The sequence below is a fragment of the Cataglyphis hispanica genome, chromosome 13 (assembly GCF_021464435.1).
Source record: "Cataglyphis hispanica isolate Lineage 1 chromosome 13, ULB_Chis1_1.0, whole genome shotgun sequence".
NCBI lineage: Eukaryota > Metazoa > Arthropoda > Insecta > Hymenoptera > Formicidae > Cataglyphis > Cataglyphis hispanica.
In genome coordinates, this window is record NC_065966.1 from 3135035 (window position 1) to 3153403 (window position 18369).

At 36.6% G+C, this 18369-nt stretch overlaps 1 protein-coding gene across 12 annotated transcripts in view; it reads left to right on the plus strand.

The window, feature by feature from the left end:
* The window catches only part of LOC126853945 (protein tramtrack, beta isoform-like), a 72123-nt gene that overhangs the window by 9706 nt on the left and 44048 nt on the right, over nt 1–18369 (plus strand). For 8 of the 12 annotated variants that reach the window (XM_050600178.1, XM_050600172.1, XM_050600173.1 and 5 more), the window contains exons 1-4: nt 10660–10796; nt 11461–12014; nt 12964–13143; nt 16166–16289. In XM_050600178.1, the coding sequence (XP_050456135.1) occupies nt 10685–10796; nt 11461–12014; nt 12964–13143; nt 16166–16289 (970 nt within the window). In that variant the 5' untranslated portion in view covers nt 10660–10684. Of the gene's footprint in view, nt 1–6213; nt 7224–10659; nt 10797–10822; nt 11363–11460; nt 12015–12963; nt 13144–14168; nt 15103–16165; nt 16290–18369 lie in introns of those variants that run through there. The other 4 variants (XM_050600167.1, XM_050600166.1, XM_050600168.1 and 1 more) reach the window with 4 other exon arrangements.

The following is an 18369-nucleotide window of genomic DNA, read 5'->3' on the forward strand; positions in this document are numbered from 1 at the left end:
TTTTGTGCTTTCTTAAAATATTTGAAATTCTCTAAAATTATAAAACTGCTAATTTTTAAAAAATTTTTATTTTTTCAAAATGCTTTAATACATATTTGTTGCTACGTTCAGAATTAAACGAAATCAGAGTAAAGCGAAAACCATTTCTCTCTCTCATCCACTCTCTCGTTCCTGCCCTCTCGTCTTCTTTCTTTCCGCGTGCGTACCCTCCACTACTTCCGCCCTGGTTTATACGTACTTATGAGCTGCTAAGCTTCTAAGCTTGCACTTGACGGTTGGTACGTACTTGGCCGCCGCACGGAAAAGCTTGCGAAGTTTATTAAAGCTCGACTCTCCCGACGGCCAAACGCGAAAGATTTCATCTGAATATGTACTATCAACTTGTATGCCGCTTAAGCTGACTCACCCTCTCTCGTTGTGATAGTCATCCTCTTTTCTTTAGCCGTGCTGTGCGGTTTCTTCCTCCTTCCGGCGGCTTGTAGATGTAGTAACCCGACCACTTAGCGATCTCATTGTGTATGCATTTTAAATAAGACAACGCGGATCCCATTTTTTACTAAGAGATTTAGTCGTGCTGCTATCTAGTCGAGCTTGTCGCGAAACGAAGAAAGTATCCAACTCTTGTAGTTGAAGTTTTTACAATTAAATAGCTATTTATCACTTCTTCAATTTAATCGTTTTAATTCTATTTGTGTAAAACATTCAGCAAATAAAAATTTTTTTTAATAAACTTTACAGAATCGTTGTATGATAATAGTTGATGAAACAAATTTGGCGTTTTGCCAAATACAGAATTATAATATTTGCTGCACAAACGAGAATTTTTAATTCTTCGTTAAAATTTAAATCTTTAAAGAGTTTATCTTATATCTCTTTATAAATGAATTAGATTTATCTCGAATTTTTATTTTTGAAAGACTATAATATATTTTATAAGACTATAATATTTATAAATATTCTCTTTTATTTCAATTATATAATCTTCTTTTTATATATATATATTTTTCAATTTTAGATTATATGATATTATTGTTATTTTATTAAATTAAAAAATCTTAAATTATATTTTATCTAAAATTTTTATTTGAAGAGAAACTTTATCTTAAATCAAGAAGTTCGCATGCAAATGATAGGCACGCGAAGAATATTTAATTGCCTGTAGCTAGAAGCGCATACGGTAATATTAACGTTCTGTAATATTAACATAAGTCAAAGAGAGAGAGAGATTTGTTGTCATGCCTTGTTAATGGCAGCCATGCCCTCAGACACGTCGCCGCCGTGGTTCCGCCACAATGACAACCATGATGATGAAGACGCAACAGCGATAAGATGATACTATATACGGTTCAATTAAAATAACGTCAACAAGGGCGCGCGATGCTCTCTCTTGCGTGACATTTTCTGAAATAGTACTTTCGTGGAGTAGAAACGGGGCTTGGGAAGAGCAGGAAATTGGCAACCGGCTAGTTACTGTGAAACGAAGGAGTGACATTACGTTTTGTAATACCACTACATATGTAAGCTAAGTCTTGAAACTCCGGGATAATTGAGGCGCATAATCCAGTGTATAATATCGTTTAGTTAATCTTCGTCTATAGATTTCTCATTACGAATAATTATAAAGATTTCATCTGTTAGAATTAAACTAATATCAAATTACATGTTTTTCGATATGAATTTTTAAGGTTTATACGAAAGAGTATATCTTTGATCAGATGGAACAAATGGATCAATTTGCATTTTTTTCTTGAAGCAGAAAATTTCAGAGATCTCTTTGAACTCTGAGAAATATTGGTACTCTGAGATATCCACCGCCTTTCCACAATCGTATTTGAGAACGTAACAAGCGCAAAAATGTTTGATGTTGAAAGTACATTCGCCCGTTCGTTATATAATGTGCTAAGTTGTTTGCCGGTAAATTAATTTATTGCAAAGATGGTAGATGGAGTGGCTCGAAGCACAAAGCAAGGTAACGGAATTACACTCGAAATTGGCAATGCATTACGCTCGAAAGGGCTAAAACGTGTATTGAATTTATTTTTGCGACATTGTCCCGCGCGGCTGATCTTTATAGAATTATTGCATACTCTATTCCTGTAAGATGAATAAACTTATTCGCGAGACAACAATTACTAATAAATAAAAAAAATTTGACCGAAAATTATAAAAAGTTGCTGCATAGCGAAAAGAATTAACACGAAATTGAAATTGATTGTAATGACCGTTACGTAAATTCTCGAGCAACGATGCGATCGTGATTATAGAATCGATTTATCGATCGCCCCTCGGAGAATGCTGCGACGCGAAATTATCCTTCACACCCCTTACGACCGCGAACGTGTCAGGAACTCGAAGATATAAACCTTCGGCAGATTTTGGCGACGTTCCCGGCGTTCAGTACAGGATATGCGGCTGCGAGTGCGATGTCTCAACTCGGGGATCGAGAGCACGACACTCGACAAAGATAAACGGCGCGAACCAAACGGCGAAGACCAAGGAAACTCGGCTGATGGAGACGATGAGTAAGAACGAGCAGAAGATGAGAGAGATACGGTGCAAGTAAACGCGAAAGGGAGACAGACAGTGTACAAAGAGCAACGGGGGAGAGTGGGGGTGAAAGTTTGAAGAAGGACGAGAGTTGCGTGTTTGGCGGGGGTGCGAAGAGGACGGGGAAGGACACGAGGAAATATAGCGAGCAATCGTGTGCAGGTGCACAGGAGAGGATCTGCGTACGGGCGGGTGAGTTGTGCGTACCAATCGGCGGATGCAGAGTACGGTCCGCAGGCACGCAGGAGGAGGCGAAAACCGGGCACAGCCCCAGGAGCGCGGCGGTGGCTTCCGCCATACGGGGCAAAACCGCCCCACGCCGGACCCGGGAAGCGGCGCGCGTCTGGTTGTGCTGGGTGGCGGGTTGCACTATCGGGTGGCGCGCGAAAAGGGGGTTCAACTCGACTCGATGTGCCAACGAGCGCAATAAAGAGAATGGGAGAGAGAGAGAGAGAGAGAAAAAGAAAACAAGAGAGAGAGAGAAAGGAACAGAGGCGAGAAGGCGAGAGGGATCGCGGGGGTGGCGAGGTGGAGGACATGTCAGTCAGGGGAAGGGGAGGAAAGCGAACGCGAAGGGAGTGCGGGAGGGAAAGCTAGAGAGCAGCAAGGGTGGTGGTAGTAGCGGCGGCGATGACGGCGGCAGCAGCGATCCTCGGGTGGTGCCGGTAGAGCAGCGGAGGGTAAACGGAGGGAAGGCAGCACAGCGGTGGCGGCGGTAGCGGCGGTGAACATAAAATCCCTCGCACATGCCTGGTGCATTCATTAGGGGGGATGCGCCCGTGCAGCGTACACGTCGACCTGCATCCACGTCACCCTCTCTCTCGGTGCCACCCCTGGCCTCAGTCGCGCTCCGCGGCCAACTTAGTGCACACACGCCACTCCGTTGATCATCCCCGACGAACTCGCGCTGTTATTCACTGCGCCGTAACCGTTTCCCATCGTCGATGTTGCATCCTCGAGTTTCTGCTAACATCTCGAGTTCGCTGTGATACGCGCGCACCGTGATAACGTGTGTCACACGCGTCGTCGTTGAATTTCGATCTCGCTGATTGCAAATTTGCGCGAAAGAGACGATGACTGAGACGAGCTGAAAGGACTTGGCGCGCAAGCCGATACGTACGGGTACGAGTGCGAGTTGATAATCCGAGTGCGCGAAAGTAAACACGCATTGTACTCATCGCGAAAGACTTTCGGTGCAACGAGAATCCTCCGAAGGCCCGCGGCCACTTCTGGAAGCGGGAGCGGAAGAGGGGCTTCCTCGTGGAAGATCGCCGACGGAAGATCGTCCATCCCGTCTTCAGGAGCGCAGCGCCCGAAGAAGATCACGTACGACAACGACACGGCTCTACGCGCCACCGAAGGCTGCGGGAGGCCGACGGGATTTCATGTTCACGAATTTCAATAAACCAGGTAACGATGTGTCCGAGACTCGCCGACAACGGAAAGTCAAACCACATTGGAATTGGCGCGTCGACCTTTCGCAATTCTTGTTGCCGTGGCGGGACGCGCCGCGTCGCGTTTTCCCCACGATCGGAAAAGGGCGGGAACGCCACGGGGAGGGGATTTATCGACCTCGCGATCGATAGCACGCGCGTTTCCGCCGTCCGACTTTTCTTACGGGGGTGGAAAAATGAACGGAGGGACAGGAGGGCCGTGCGTCGCGACGTCCCGTCGACGTCGCTTCGAAATTGCTCGCCGCAATGTACTGTCACTTGCGCTCGTTTCCTGCTTGCTATCTTGAAGGCTACGAATTACAGCGGGGAATAAATTTGCATGGAGAGAAGCGGCGCGCGTGTACCGTAATACATTTTCTGATGAGCTTTCACCCGCGCTACGTAAATAAGAATTAATCGCGAATCGAGTGGAAAATTCGGCGAGGACACGATCCGAGAGATGTGTCGTTGTCGGGAAAAATAGCGGGAAATCATACCAGAGAAAGTGGCGTGTATCTTTATATTCGCAAAACATCGTAGATAAAGGAATGGTCGTAAATATGACGACTGAATATTAATCTTGTTATTTGACATTTCATAACACGCTCCATCAAACCAGTTGTTTATCAGTTCGACATCGAGTCAAATAGAGACAAGCTCGTTAGCGGGAAAAATGCGCAGTAACGTATGCGGATTTCGCGCCGGTTTCGAAAGCTGCGTGGGCAGGTGCAAGGATGCAATTATTTACGATGGGACGGCATGGTCGGATTCGAATTTCCATATTTTCGCTATTCGTTTGCACGAGTATTATTACTGCGCCTTCAGTAAAAGATGCATGGTATTTCCGATGAAATATGCCGCACGTTCAAGAAACGTGCCGTCCAAGGCAGTCTTATCTTGGCTTGCTTCTTCCTCGTTCGAGCCAGAACGATTTTGATAAAATAGAATTTTGCATAGCGATAGATTACAACCTTGGAAAAATTTAATATCTGAAACGTAAGTTTTATTTTTGCATATTTGACGCGTTAGATGATCCGTGAAAAATTGCTTCCTTGAAAAACTTGTCTTAGAAAGAGATCTTATTTTTTTTTTATTTAAAAGAAGAAAAAAATTAGTAAACGAATAATTTCTTTGGAAAACTGATTTATAAAACAAAATCATACATAATGTGTAAGTAATTTACAAAAAAAAAATATCATTTTTGAAAAATATTTATCATCTAAAAAATACCTAAACGCACAATACCTTTTTACATAAAAGTAGAGAGAATTTTAATATAATAATTAAAGATATATATTGTCAAAAGACGAAAGATTGGTTGAACTTTAACGTGAATTACAGGCACTGATGCTTCTATTTGAACGATGTCGATTAACATCGCTCTTTTGGCGGAAAATATAATATTTGACTTGATTCGGATCGCAGGAAATATTGCCATTGATTTCAATTAATTTTTGCGCGGAGATAATCGTACAATTCATAGTGCGTTAATAATGAATGGAGGCGCGCTGTTACGAATGTTAACTAATTTCAGCTTCGCATTTCAGCGTACTTGGCCGCATTTTTTTCGCGCGTCGTAACAGTAGCAGCGGAAACGGTGGCGGCTATGTCTCTCATACACACACCATACGCGTGGTTAATGCCGCCGCTCTACGTCAAGCTTAATTTTTAATCTGCCGTCTAGCGCCGTGTTGTGAAATAATTCGCCGCTTATTATGCAAATTTAATCGCGCGTTTATCGCGAGGCGCGCTAATCGCGGATAACTTTCCCGCTTAACTTCACCGTCGCGTTTTACTTCTTTTTATTTTCCGTAACAAAGAACGGCCAAGCCGCTTTGTTTTCCCGGCAGAAGATACGCTCGCGTTTAATCCCCTCTGCGATACCTCTCGACGCGATCATTGTGTCCTTGCCGTTCTTATAATCGTTGTCGAGATGGTTCCGCGCGACATTTATATTCGGACACCAACTCAAGTCGTGGCTCTTGCTGTCAACAATCAATATCCATTCAATCACCGAGGTCTCAGATCAGTATTGTATTTCTTTCGACACACGGTAAATTGGAAAAGAAAAATAAATTCTTCTAATTTTATTTACGTTCTTGCAAGGCATCTGAATATAAAGATGTTGGAAAAATCACTCGGAGAGGGATTCTGGGTCGCCATTCGAAGAATAGACTACTCTCGCAAGAAGACGAGTCGAATAACTTTCCGCGATGGTACCGAGAGACAGATACTCCCAAATGAACTTAGTTCTCCAAAATTTTCCGACTCCCATCACTTTTGCGAGGATGGTTACTCGGGTCGTTTCAAAGCGTTTCTATTATTCGAATCGCTCTGCTCTGGTCTCTCGAGTCATTTGGAAGGATGTTTTGAAACGCGGAATTCTCGAATACGTTTCTCCGCTTCGTCGTATATTTGCTAAAAAATCGCAGCGTATTAAACGTGAGAGCAATGTCGTAACGGCGTTGTACGTCAATGGCGTGGCATTTACTCGCAAAAAAACAATTTCGTTTGAAGATTTTGTGCTTCAAAAGTGCACGCCCTTCCCGTCCGCTTCTTTGTTCCGCGAATGTATTGTAATTGGGAAAAATGCATGTTCGAATGTGCAGCGGTGCGTCCTTTATCGGCGCGAGAGCGTTCTATATAAAGCTTTTCCGAATGTTTCCACGTTATCGCTTCTGTTTGCGTCACTCGAACTTTCAATTCCTAATCGATCCAAGGCGCCAGGCGGGAATCTCGCAGAAATAGAAACGCTGGCGTCTCTTCGACTCTTTGCGCGTTTACGTCGACGGAGATACAAAAAGAGACAGAGAGAGAGAGAGAAAAAGAGTCAAGTAGTTTCTATTTTTCTATGCTCATTGCTCAAAGCGAAAGTCTATTTTTTTACGTTTCATGAAACTGTACTTTGCTCAAAAAAAAAAATCCGAGAGACTTGGTTAAATATCAATATATAAAAATCGATATATAAAAAACGGGAATTCACGCTCGCGTGCAGCGCGTGAAGATCTACGCGTTGAAGATGAACTTTGGGCAGCATCCGGAAGATAAAGCGCGCTGCAACCTTGTGCCGAAAGCGACGTTTTCCCGGCCCGCGCGGTTGCGCTACAGCTGCGGGAAATGCATCGATCGCCGATGCATTTCGTCGGCTCCAACGTCACGCTTCCGGCGTCAAAGGGCCAAGGTCGGCCCCGCTTAATCGCGTGGACGGTCGCGGTGATGACCGCCGACATGCAGAATACACAGGTCTGTTTCCCCCAAAAGAGAAAATATTTTCATTGTTTTTTTTTTTTACGAAAGAGAATCATTTTCCGACAAGAATATTAGCCTTGTTAAATACGTGGAATTAATTATATAATATCGATGCATTTAAATGCATTTATAAGTTGCATATATCGAAGAGGATAAGAGAAAGCAATCTTTTCTTTTTGTGTTGACGATTTTTAATCAATTTGAACACGATGTCAAGTAAAGATTACTTTGAGGAGTCCTTCAAATGTCTCGATGCTTTACTCACACACACACACACATAACTTCTTGTATTGAAAATGTGAATGAGATGACATTCGTCTCTTCTCGAATATCGTCTCGGTGAGTAGTTTGTTAGAGAGTGAATTTGCTTAACAAAGAAGCGCGTATGACGTGGTAGAACTAATTACGTAAACTTTATTAAAGCTCATACGTTGTTATTAAAACAGGCCAAAAAGAATTTTTGTATATCAGCGTTCTTAGCGCGCGCGTTTAATTTAATAAATGCCGAAAGAAGGGAACTTTGTGACGTGTAATTAAACAATCTTCCATAATCGGGTTTATTATCGGGTTAATTACTTGTCGTTGAATTCAGTTGACTTACGCGTAAAATAGATTTTGAAATCTCAATTCTCTTATAATAATAGCTATAATTAAATAATATTTGATAGAGGGACTATAATTGGAGATGTAAATCTTATGAAACATCAAAATCTTATAGAATCATATTAAAATGCCAGAATTCTTTTTTAACTTTCAAAGTTGCACGACAAAACATTCTTTCTACTATCTTTTTTTGATCTCTTGTTATGAGTATCGTAAAAAATAGACGTTCTCGCTAACATAATATTGAAATATTAATAGTTTAAATGTTACCTACGAGAGAATCTAATATATAGTTTTGTGTACAGTGGATACACAATGTATTTGTATGATGTCACAGAAGCTCTTTAAACGTGATATTATTCAGTGTCTTTTGAACCTCGAAATGTATGTAGCTTCCGCGCGTTTTGCATTCTATTATTAATATCTCATTTAAGGAAAACAGGAAATTGCGACATGAAATTGGGTACAATTAGAACATGTCCGTAATTGCGAAATGAATTCCATTCGTAGATCAGCTTCCAACTATTTGGAAATGAAGCGCGAAAATGCGAGATAAAATTTAAATGACGGATATTGCAACAAATTTTTATAGCGAACGCGATTAATTAGGTATTTTTTAAACGGTTTTAAATTGCGATATTATTGTATTAAAAAAAAGGGGATGCGGGACTATTGAATTTCCCATTTACATCGCGTTCGTATCATCGTTTTGACATATGACCATTTTATTTTATTTATCGTGTTTCTATCTTTGAGCGAGATATACTCGTGAGTCATAATTTTCAGCGATGCCAATGAAAGCGCGGATTAAATCTGTTAACAGCCGTTCAAAGCTTGTAAATCCGCGTTGGAAAACTCGGTTGAGGAGATTTTCCAACTTTCCTCGTTGCCTATTGATTTCGCGCGATCGTAACACGATTATCGTTTGTGGAAAAGGGGAAAGGGATAAGGATAGTATCAAATTAATATCAGAAACTCCACGATTTGCGCAAATTACCGTTTATTACTGTTAAATGAAGCTGGAGGATCCGATTTGTGTATCGCGATTTTCCGCTCTTCCGCGGAATTTTCTCTTTAATGTATCGAGTACTGTTCTCGACTGAGCACAAAGTTCTTTCAGTAGCTATGACGACGTCGAGTAGAAAACTGGAGGGAAAACGCGATCGTGGAACGCACGCGTACGATTTTTCTCGCGCTGTTAAGCTCCACGCTTAACCAAATGGATGAAACCATGAGAATCTCCTTTTTATACGTTGTATGTTGACGACTGGTATTTACGTGAGTTATACTCTCGAATTTAATCTGCATTTTCAATTGCGATTTACACAAACGTTCGTAGAATCTCTCGTATTAGAAAGAAAGATGTTGCAGAAAATAATAGCACTAAATTTTTTTGTTTAGGGTATTAACATCTTATATAAAGCATCCGTCTTCATAAATACATATATCATAAAATACATAAATAGGTAAAAGATCATAAAATATATTGGAATTTATAAGTAAACATTATTAGTTTCCTTTTTTTTCGCAAATAAAGAGAAAAACATTGGATAGTAAAATTGTATTGACATTCTTTAATTGATAATTTGTTATCTCTCTTCCATAGAAATATTAAATTCCACAACTAGCAACATAAAAATGCAAATATATCACATTCATATTTTTTATAACGATTCAAAAATATATTTGCTCAATTATTTTTAAATTAATTTTCTATTTTTCTTAAATTATATTTACATTTCTTTTAAAAGATAAGAACAATTAAAAATAATAAATTGTTATTTTTTACAGTTTTTTATACATTAATATTAAGCAAAAAATACAATACATTTTTTAAAAATCGAGTATAAAGTTTCTTGGAAAAAAGTAAATCAACTACAAGCACACAGAAAAAAAATTTTTTTTTATATATAGGGACTAAATATATTTTAATGTACTATCTCCGATTTTTCTCTTAAACTAAGTTTTGCAACGAATGTATGCGTTAAAAATGATCACAATTAAATGAAAAGGTAAAATTAAGTTACTATATCGAGGGAACTGCTCGAAAGTAATCAACTCTGAATATAACAGTAACCGCTAATTTGCTCTTCAGATTACACGTTGCTAAAGTTCTATCGCAGCTTTTACGTAATTACAAAAGCATAATTTATATAATAATTATTATGAAAAAAAATTGATAAGAATATTTATCTTAACTTATTTGCCTAAGTTTGAATAAATTAGCTGTTTATCTATTCATTTTTTATTGCAGAATTATTTACTTTTAAATAATCATCATATATAATTAGCTTTTAATAAATATTTTGCACCTTAATATAAATTTATAAATAAATAATAAGTGGAAGAAGTAGAAATGAGATCTTTACGTTTTGCCATTAAAATCAAATTGTATAATTTAATATTTTTTAACAAAAAATACCAAGTACATTATACATATCTCTGAATATTTTTGATAAATAAGGAGATAGATTTAATATTCCAACGCGTTTTTATAAAAATCGATTAATTGCAATAAGCATTAAAAACATTTAACAGAGATGTAAGGCGCACGATATAGTCGACGGCGTGTTTGAATCGAGCGCCTTGCGCGCCATATATCGTATAAAGTCGTACGTATGGAAGCGTGCATTATTTGGAAAATAAGAACGCTGGCCTCGCAGATCGATATGGTGGTGAGCAAAGCGCGAATTGTTTGTATTTGGGCGCGATACACTCCGGTTATATCGCGTAATCGCGTGCACGTCCCAGTTGCAGCACCTCGCAGATGCTCGTAATCTGACAGAAGACGCGACGTGTTGCTTTAAGCGCGTTTGAATCCGAGCGCCCTTCGCGCCATTCCCCCGCGGCAGATGCACGAAGGTCAAAAGTATTTTAAAAATAAGGCCGTAGGCATTGGCAGATTGGTATGGCAGTGGACGTTAAGGGTCGGGTGGCGTTGTAATGGCAAAAAGTTTGCGAGAGGTGAGTAATCGACGTGTGCACGTTAGATAGAGGCGTTATTTCGTGAACGGCGCGCGATGTATGGCGCGTAACCTGCGTGAAATCGGTGTAAATAAAGCGTTGCGCTGTAGGTAGTACGAGTGGTTAGAAATCGGGCATCAACAAATGTTGAGTTTTCGCGAGGAGGCTCGTGGAGGCTAGACGAGCACGGCCGACAATGGCGCCCAAGCCTCGCGAATATTGACATTGCCAAAAACATTATCTCCGAATATATCGGATTATTATCGTATACGTGGGTGGCACGTACTGCGTCGCAATTAGTGATCTAACCTCGCGGTGATCTCCGTGTCGCGGCTTATCGCGTAGAAATTTGTCGCGGTTTAATTTGATCAGGTGATAAGGTTATGCGAAAAAATGTTTTCTGCACGTATAGTAGCGCGGCGTGAACCCTGAAGGGTTTTACAGTTATACTGCAATGTGGCACATTTGCAGAAGCACGGAGGACGTTGTGCGCGGATTTAGAGACGCGATTTAATCTGCTGGGAGATATTGTCAGGTCGATAGGAGAGTGTGCGTGGAGAAAGTGTGTGAGTTAGCGATTTAAGGGTTAGGGAGGCATTCAGTTAGCCAGGGTTTGAGCATAGGTTTTTATGTAGACAGTTCAGGGCAACTAGTTTGGTTGTAGGGTCGGGATTGGAGATAGACAAGATGGACCAGCAGTATTGTCTACGGTGGAACAATCATCCAGCCAACCTCACAGATGTCCTCAGCTCACTGCTTGCTAGAGAGGCACTTTGTGACGTGACCCTGGCATGTGTTGGAGAGACATTCAAGGCGCACCAGACCATACTATCTGCATGCAGTCCATATTTTGAGAGCATTTTCATACAAAACACCCATCCCCATCCAATTATATTCCTGAAAGATGTCAATGATACAGAGATGAAAGCATTGCTGCACTTTATGTATAAGGGCGAAGTTAACGTTAGTCAGCATCTGCTACCGATGTTCCTTAAAACAGCGGAGGCATTGCAGATCAGAGGCCTCACTGATAATAGTGTAAATAACAAGACGGAAGAAAAGAGTCCATCACCAGAGCCAGAAACACAAACTGGAGTCAGACATACCGATTCGCCTAATCTCCAATCTCATCCTGAGAAAAGGAAAAGAAAGCATTCAGGCAGCTACGATGTTTCCCTTTCTGGCCCACCTAGTGAAAGATTCTTATCCGATTCTCAGGTACATAAACATATATTTTGTAAGTGTTTAAAATAGATAACATCATTTTTATTCATTTTTTTATTCTTTCTAACATGCATTTATATCACAAATTATGCACATACCATTTTTTTGTATATTAAAGCTCAATTAAGGAAAATCATATTAGAAATGAGCAACATTATATTTTTTCTTTAAGTTTACCCAAAAGTGTAATTTTTTAAGGAATATTTTTATTAGAATGTAACTTAAATACAAATTTTATTTTATTTTCTAATACATTTTTTTGCAACAGCACTAGATATGCTATATTTTTATTTGTTAACTGCATAAATTATGTGTTAATATTTTTATCAAAATGTGTTAATATTTTTATCAAAATTTTTGTTTTTAAAATCAAATAATATATTTTAAAAATTTTCACACAACGACTGTTTTTGTGAATAAATGTATAGAAATGCTGATTTCCTAAAATGCTGTTTATATATCAGTAAACATATGTTACTGCTTAAAGATCTGTTTGATTGTGGTCTCACACATTATTATCAATGAACATTATATGTGTATGTGTGTGTGTGATTGCACAGCTTTCCAAATAACTTGTAGCCTTGGAGAGGTTGAAAGCTAATATCTGTTGTATAATTCATGACAGATATTACCATAAGGTGTTTCTATATATTTTGATATAAAAATTTTATTCAAAATGAGATATAATTTATCTGCTCCAAAATATTGGGCATAATTTAACTACAAATTTATGATGCAATAATATTTTTAGATATTATTGTTTAACAAAAACTTGTCTTTTTATTGTAATAATTCTATTTATTATTTTTACCAAACAAATTTATGGATGAGTTTATTTTTTTTTTTTTTTTAAGAAAATTTTTTTCTTAACCAGATTTTTTGTTGAAATAAGAGATATAGCATTTAGAATAAATGGAGAAAATTTGTAATTGATTGTTTTCAGACATCTTCGCAGTGTAGTTACAAATCAAGTCCTCCTGTAATTCCAAAGTTAAATAATGCTCTGGGAGTTGAGATGGAAGATGGTGGTCGACCCATGTCCCCTGCTTCACAACCACAGGCTTCCATAAAACAAGAGGTGGATCATCACTTACCGGACTTTCATGACAATATTTCCCTCCCTGTAAGTAATCTTTTATGTTTATGCATTACACGTTTTCATTTTAATTATTTCTTTTTATATATTTTGCATCTATATAGTTTTAAACATGTGTATTAACTTTTCAGCAAATATACACATATTTGATAACATAAAATAGTAACTCCAATAATTTAAAATTTTTCAAACTTTGCATGTTATTATATGTAAGAATAAAAATGTGCATTTATTTTTTATTTTATCGATGTAAATTGATTAAATATTTCAAAAATTATTTACAATTATTGTTTATGCATTTGAAAGAAATATATTATTTCCTGATATATTGTTTATCATGTTGATGTAAAAGATAAAAAAGATAAGAAATGTATTTACGCTTTTTTGCTTTTTTATCTGATTTTACAAGACTATATGAATTAAAAAGTTATTTTTTATTTGACATTTTACTATATCTATAATTCTAAGGAAGAAAAAAATATACACTATATATGCACATTTATATTTGATGTATTGTTTCTATAATATTATACATTATTCTATAATATTATATAATAACATATAATTTTTTAAAATTATTTTTTTATTTTAAAGAGTGATATATCGATTATATACCCAACTTCTTAAAAAAAATGCATGCATAAATTGCTTGAACATTTTGTGGTGTGAAGTATTTATGTAAGACATTTTGGTATACATTATTCCAGCATGTAATTCTGATCCTATTTATTTGTTAAGATATTTTTATTTTACCTGTAGTTTTTTCGAAGACGCTTCTTCTCGCTTAATTAAAACGCTTTGCACATTCGTGAATGAAGTGCGAAGTTCTTGTAATATATTGTGGAGATAATTTTCCTCATGACGGAGTTTCGTTACTGTTCCCACAATTGATGACGATTACTTATCGCCATCCTACAACTACTCAGTCAAAACAGACATGGGAAGGAAGGGATTTTCTAATTAAAAATTACAGAATTGGCTTTTCTGCTAAAAGAGATCAATTGATCGAGATGTGTTGATTAAGCACATATCCTTTCCTTCTCTGTTGACAGACTAGTATGGAGTGGGAAGTTCAGAGAGATGGGAAGAGTGACGAAACTATGGATATACAGAACATGACTCCAAATCATCCAGATTCGGCTGTGGTGCAAGTTTCTCGCGAAAGTGCCATCATGGCTGGAGGTTCTCTCTGTGTCAATATGTCAGGAACTACATCTGAATTTTCTGGAAATTCGTATAATCTAAATCAAACCGTACTTGTAAACTCGCACCATTCGTATAAGAACAATAATTTTTATCCAATACAATCTTATTCGTTATTATCTGAATATAGTCCGAATATTAAAACTGATAGTGATATGCATAGATCACTACAAATAAATCAGGAACCGAAAATGTCCGTAACTCAATCAACATCGTGCGTGAGCTTGCAACGTTCTATTCCGCAAGGTAGAAAAGCTAGTAGATTTAAACCCTCATGGTTAGAAACATATTCCTGGTTGCAGTATGACGAACAATCGAATCTTATGTTTTGCAAATACTGTAGAAAGTGGAGCGAATCTATACCAGAAATTCGCACTTCGTTCGCAGCGGGAAACGGCAATTTTAGACTCGAAATTGTGAACCATCACGATAAGTGTAAAGCACATAATTTATGCGTAACTAAAGAAAGCGAAGCAAAAAAAAATTACGCTTACGCGACAAAAACGTGCTAGCCTCGATATTTATTATCGTATTCTACTTGTGCCTATCTTGTATTTATCTTGTAATTCGTTTCGCTCAATTAATATAAAAAAATTAATATTTATAAATACAATATTGACAATACATTCACACTGCACTTGTACAAAATCTTAATTAAATTCTTGTCTTCCGCTTTAAAATTTAAATTTAATCAAGTTTGTAATAAAAAATCGTAATAACGAATTTGTAACAAAATGTGTTACAAGCGTATTGTTATTTGGCTATTTTTTATCGATATATCCAAATTCTTTTAAAAAAAATTTTTTTTTATTCTTATATTTTATAATTTATATTTTATGATTCTTGAATTTTATTCCATTTATCATGTTTTTATTACATCAGCAATTGCACAAGTGCATTCACATTTTGTTGAATATTATTTTGTAGAAGTTTTATATATTTTTCATCAAATAATTTTATTGATGTTAAAGTTATTGTTATATGTAAAGTTAAAACAGTAAAAAATGCTATTATAATATACATTATTTTATCGTATAGAAAATGCAAATTATATATATAATAAAGCTGATTTATTAATATTTTTATTTCATAAAGAACATATAATATATATTTCTTATGATCGATAATTTTTGCGATATAATTTGTATATAATTTATATAATATTTGTATAATTTATATACAATTATATAAAAACATTTGAATAGTATACAAAATGATTTGTAAAATTTTTATAGTTTCGAAAATTATGTAATTTTAACAAATGATTGAGTAAAATATGTAATCCATCTTATATGTTAAATGTTTATTTTTCCAATGGTAAAGGTAAAGGTAGAATATTTTTGAGATGACAGAGAAAACTATAGAAAAATTTTGATGTAAAAAAAAATACACATGGTTATATTAAAATCACAGTTATATACATAATATACAAAAAAATTTTCAATATACGAGAAAAAAGGATATTAAAACAAATACTTTTGAGACGATATTGTTTTGTAATGGATCTTTATATATTTGAATATAATATACATTTAGAAATAAAAAAAGGCCTAGTGGAAAAATTATTTATTGCCACATTATATTAATTAGAATATTTAATTTTTTGTAATGCAAAATTATATTATTTTACATTTAAATCTAGAAACACATTTTAAAAATTTTGTCGCGAAACATTTATTTTTTTTATTGTTATTTAAAAAAAAATATAAGAAATAAATATTACTTATCAATTTAAATAAAACATCACATACTATTATCCAAATGTGAGTAATATTCGAAGCGTAAATCAGTTTTACATTATTATCAAATGCTTATTTATAAACACGTAATCGTTTTATGTGCACAGGGTCATCCAGTTGGATTGATGGGAGAAGATGGAGGGGCCACGGCAGGGGCGCTCAGTGATGGTATTCAGGGGATCGAATCATCCGAGCACCATAATCCCCCGGAAATGCTAGACGGACTTGATGGTAAGACTTGCACATATTTTCAATTTTACGACCAAAATTTCATTTAGATTTAACATATTTCCTTGTTTTTTGAGTTTCGCATTCTACATCGTTCTTATTGCGAATAACTCGTATGTTGTGTAAAGATGATGTTCGATATTATCTTAGACACGACTTTAACAATCAAACACGATTAAATATTACGCTTGCAGACCATAATTGTGATAAAAGATTTATTAATGTATTATTTCACGACCTGCTGTAGATATCGCGTTTAATTCATTCAGACAGTCTCTTGGACGTTTGATATCTCGCGGACGAAAAGAACGATCTCTTTGTCAGTTAATGCATGGGAAATATGTTACATCTAAGAAATCGAGGGAGATCTGCATGCACGTTTTGCAAGAATTTGACCCGAATCGAGTCGTACGTAGGTCTCGTACGAAGCGAGCATCCCTCTATTTCCAAATCTGGCAAGTGTAGTGAATTTTAAGTGTGATTTTAGAAAGTGAAAGATTTTTTCTATATATGTATATATATATACAACATATATGTACATATATATATGTGTGTGTGTGTGTGTGTGTGTGTGTGTGTGTGTGTGTGTGTGTGTGTGTGTGTGTGTGTGTGTGTGTGTGTGTGTGTGTGTATATATATATATATATGCATATACATATTGACACAAATATGCACCGTCTGTGTGTATATATATATATATATATATTTAACTACATATGTATATTACATGAACCCTTGGTGTTGTGGTGATGGTATCGTGCATTTGCTACATTCGTCATTGTGGTAGTTTTTAATTACGTGTGTTGATATATATATACAGAAAATATAATAACAAAAACTCTCGTTGGTTTGGGACATGGTATCAGCAAATGGACTGTACACCTATCTTTTTTTCTCTCTCTTTTTTTTCTTTTTTTTTTCTTTTTTTTCTTTTTTTTTGTTGTGTTCAAGATTGCGATGGTGTGTGGGTGCGATTTGAGTTCATCTCCCTGTTCTTACACGTGCGCAAGCGCGTGTGTATGCGTGATGTCATATTAACGAACTCCATTTGCGTGAATGCGCGTAAATGCCATGTGTGCGAGATAACGTGTACATACATACATACATACATACATACATACATACATACATACATACATACATACATACATACATACATACATACATACATATATATATGCGTGTGTGTACGTATGTGTGTGTGTGCGCGCGCGCGTGTGTGTAATATATATACACACATGCACTCATATACACATGTATAAATGCACATATATACGCCATATATGCATATACTGCGTACACGTGAATGCAGATATACGCATATATGCAATTTTTTCATGACGGGACTCTGTGCATGTCTTTACGCTGTATTTTTTTTTTCTATCTCTTATATACCCTTTGCCGTATCTTACGTCACCGTGCCTAGCGATCTTGATCTTATATTCTCATGTCTCTCTTGCGCTGTTCGTTTCGATTTACACGAGTGAACGAGAATATTAGCAACAAAATGTACAGTTGGCGCATCTAGTTGCGCAATCCATCGTTTGCATTAAAGTTGCCGGTCGCGGGAAAAAACTCGTTACATAAAACGTTTCCCATTGTTTGATTCCACGAGATGAATATGAAGGCTAACGCGATTATTCAAGAACGAAGGATCCGAGGATCCTATAATCCCAAAGTCTCTCTATCCGAAAATTATATATGTATATAGATAGTAAAATGTTTTACTTTAAAAAAACCTAAAGCTTGCAGATTTTTTTAACTAGAAAATCTTCATCGATTCTGATATTAGGGACTGGGAAAATTCGAGTTTTTGTATATATTTATGTATATCTAGAAAGAATATATAGGTAGGGACTTAAGAGAAAGATAAAACATTTTTAACGAGATATCTTCTATCGTTTGTCCGCATTAATATGTCACGCTTATTTATAGTCACACGATTCTTATCCTCTGCGCATCGTCGATGCATTAATAATAGCCACCAGCAGTTGCAGGAAAACTTGTAACCCTAGCTGTCATTTTTCCTCCTAACGATTATTTCCGAAGAAGAAAGTCAAGAAATATATGCGATTAGACCGCT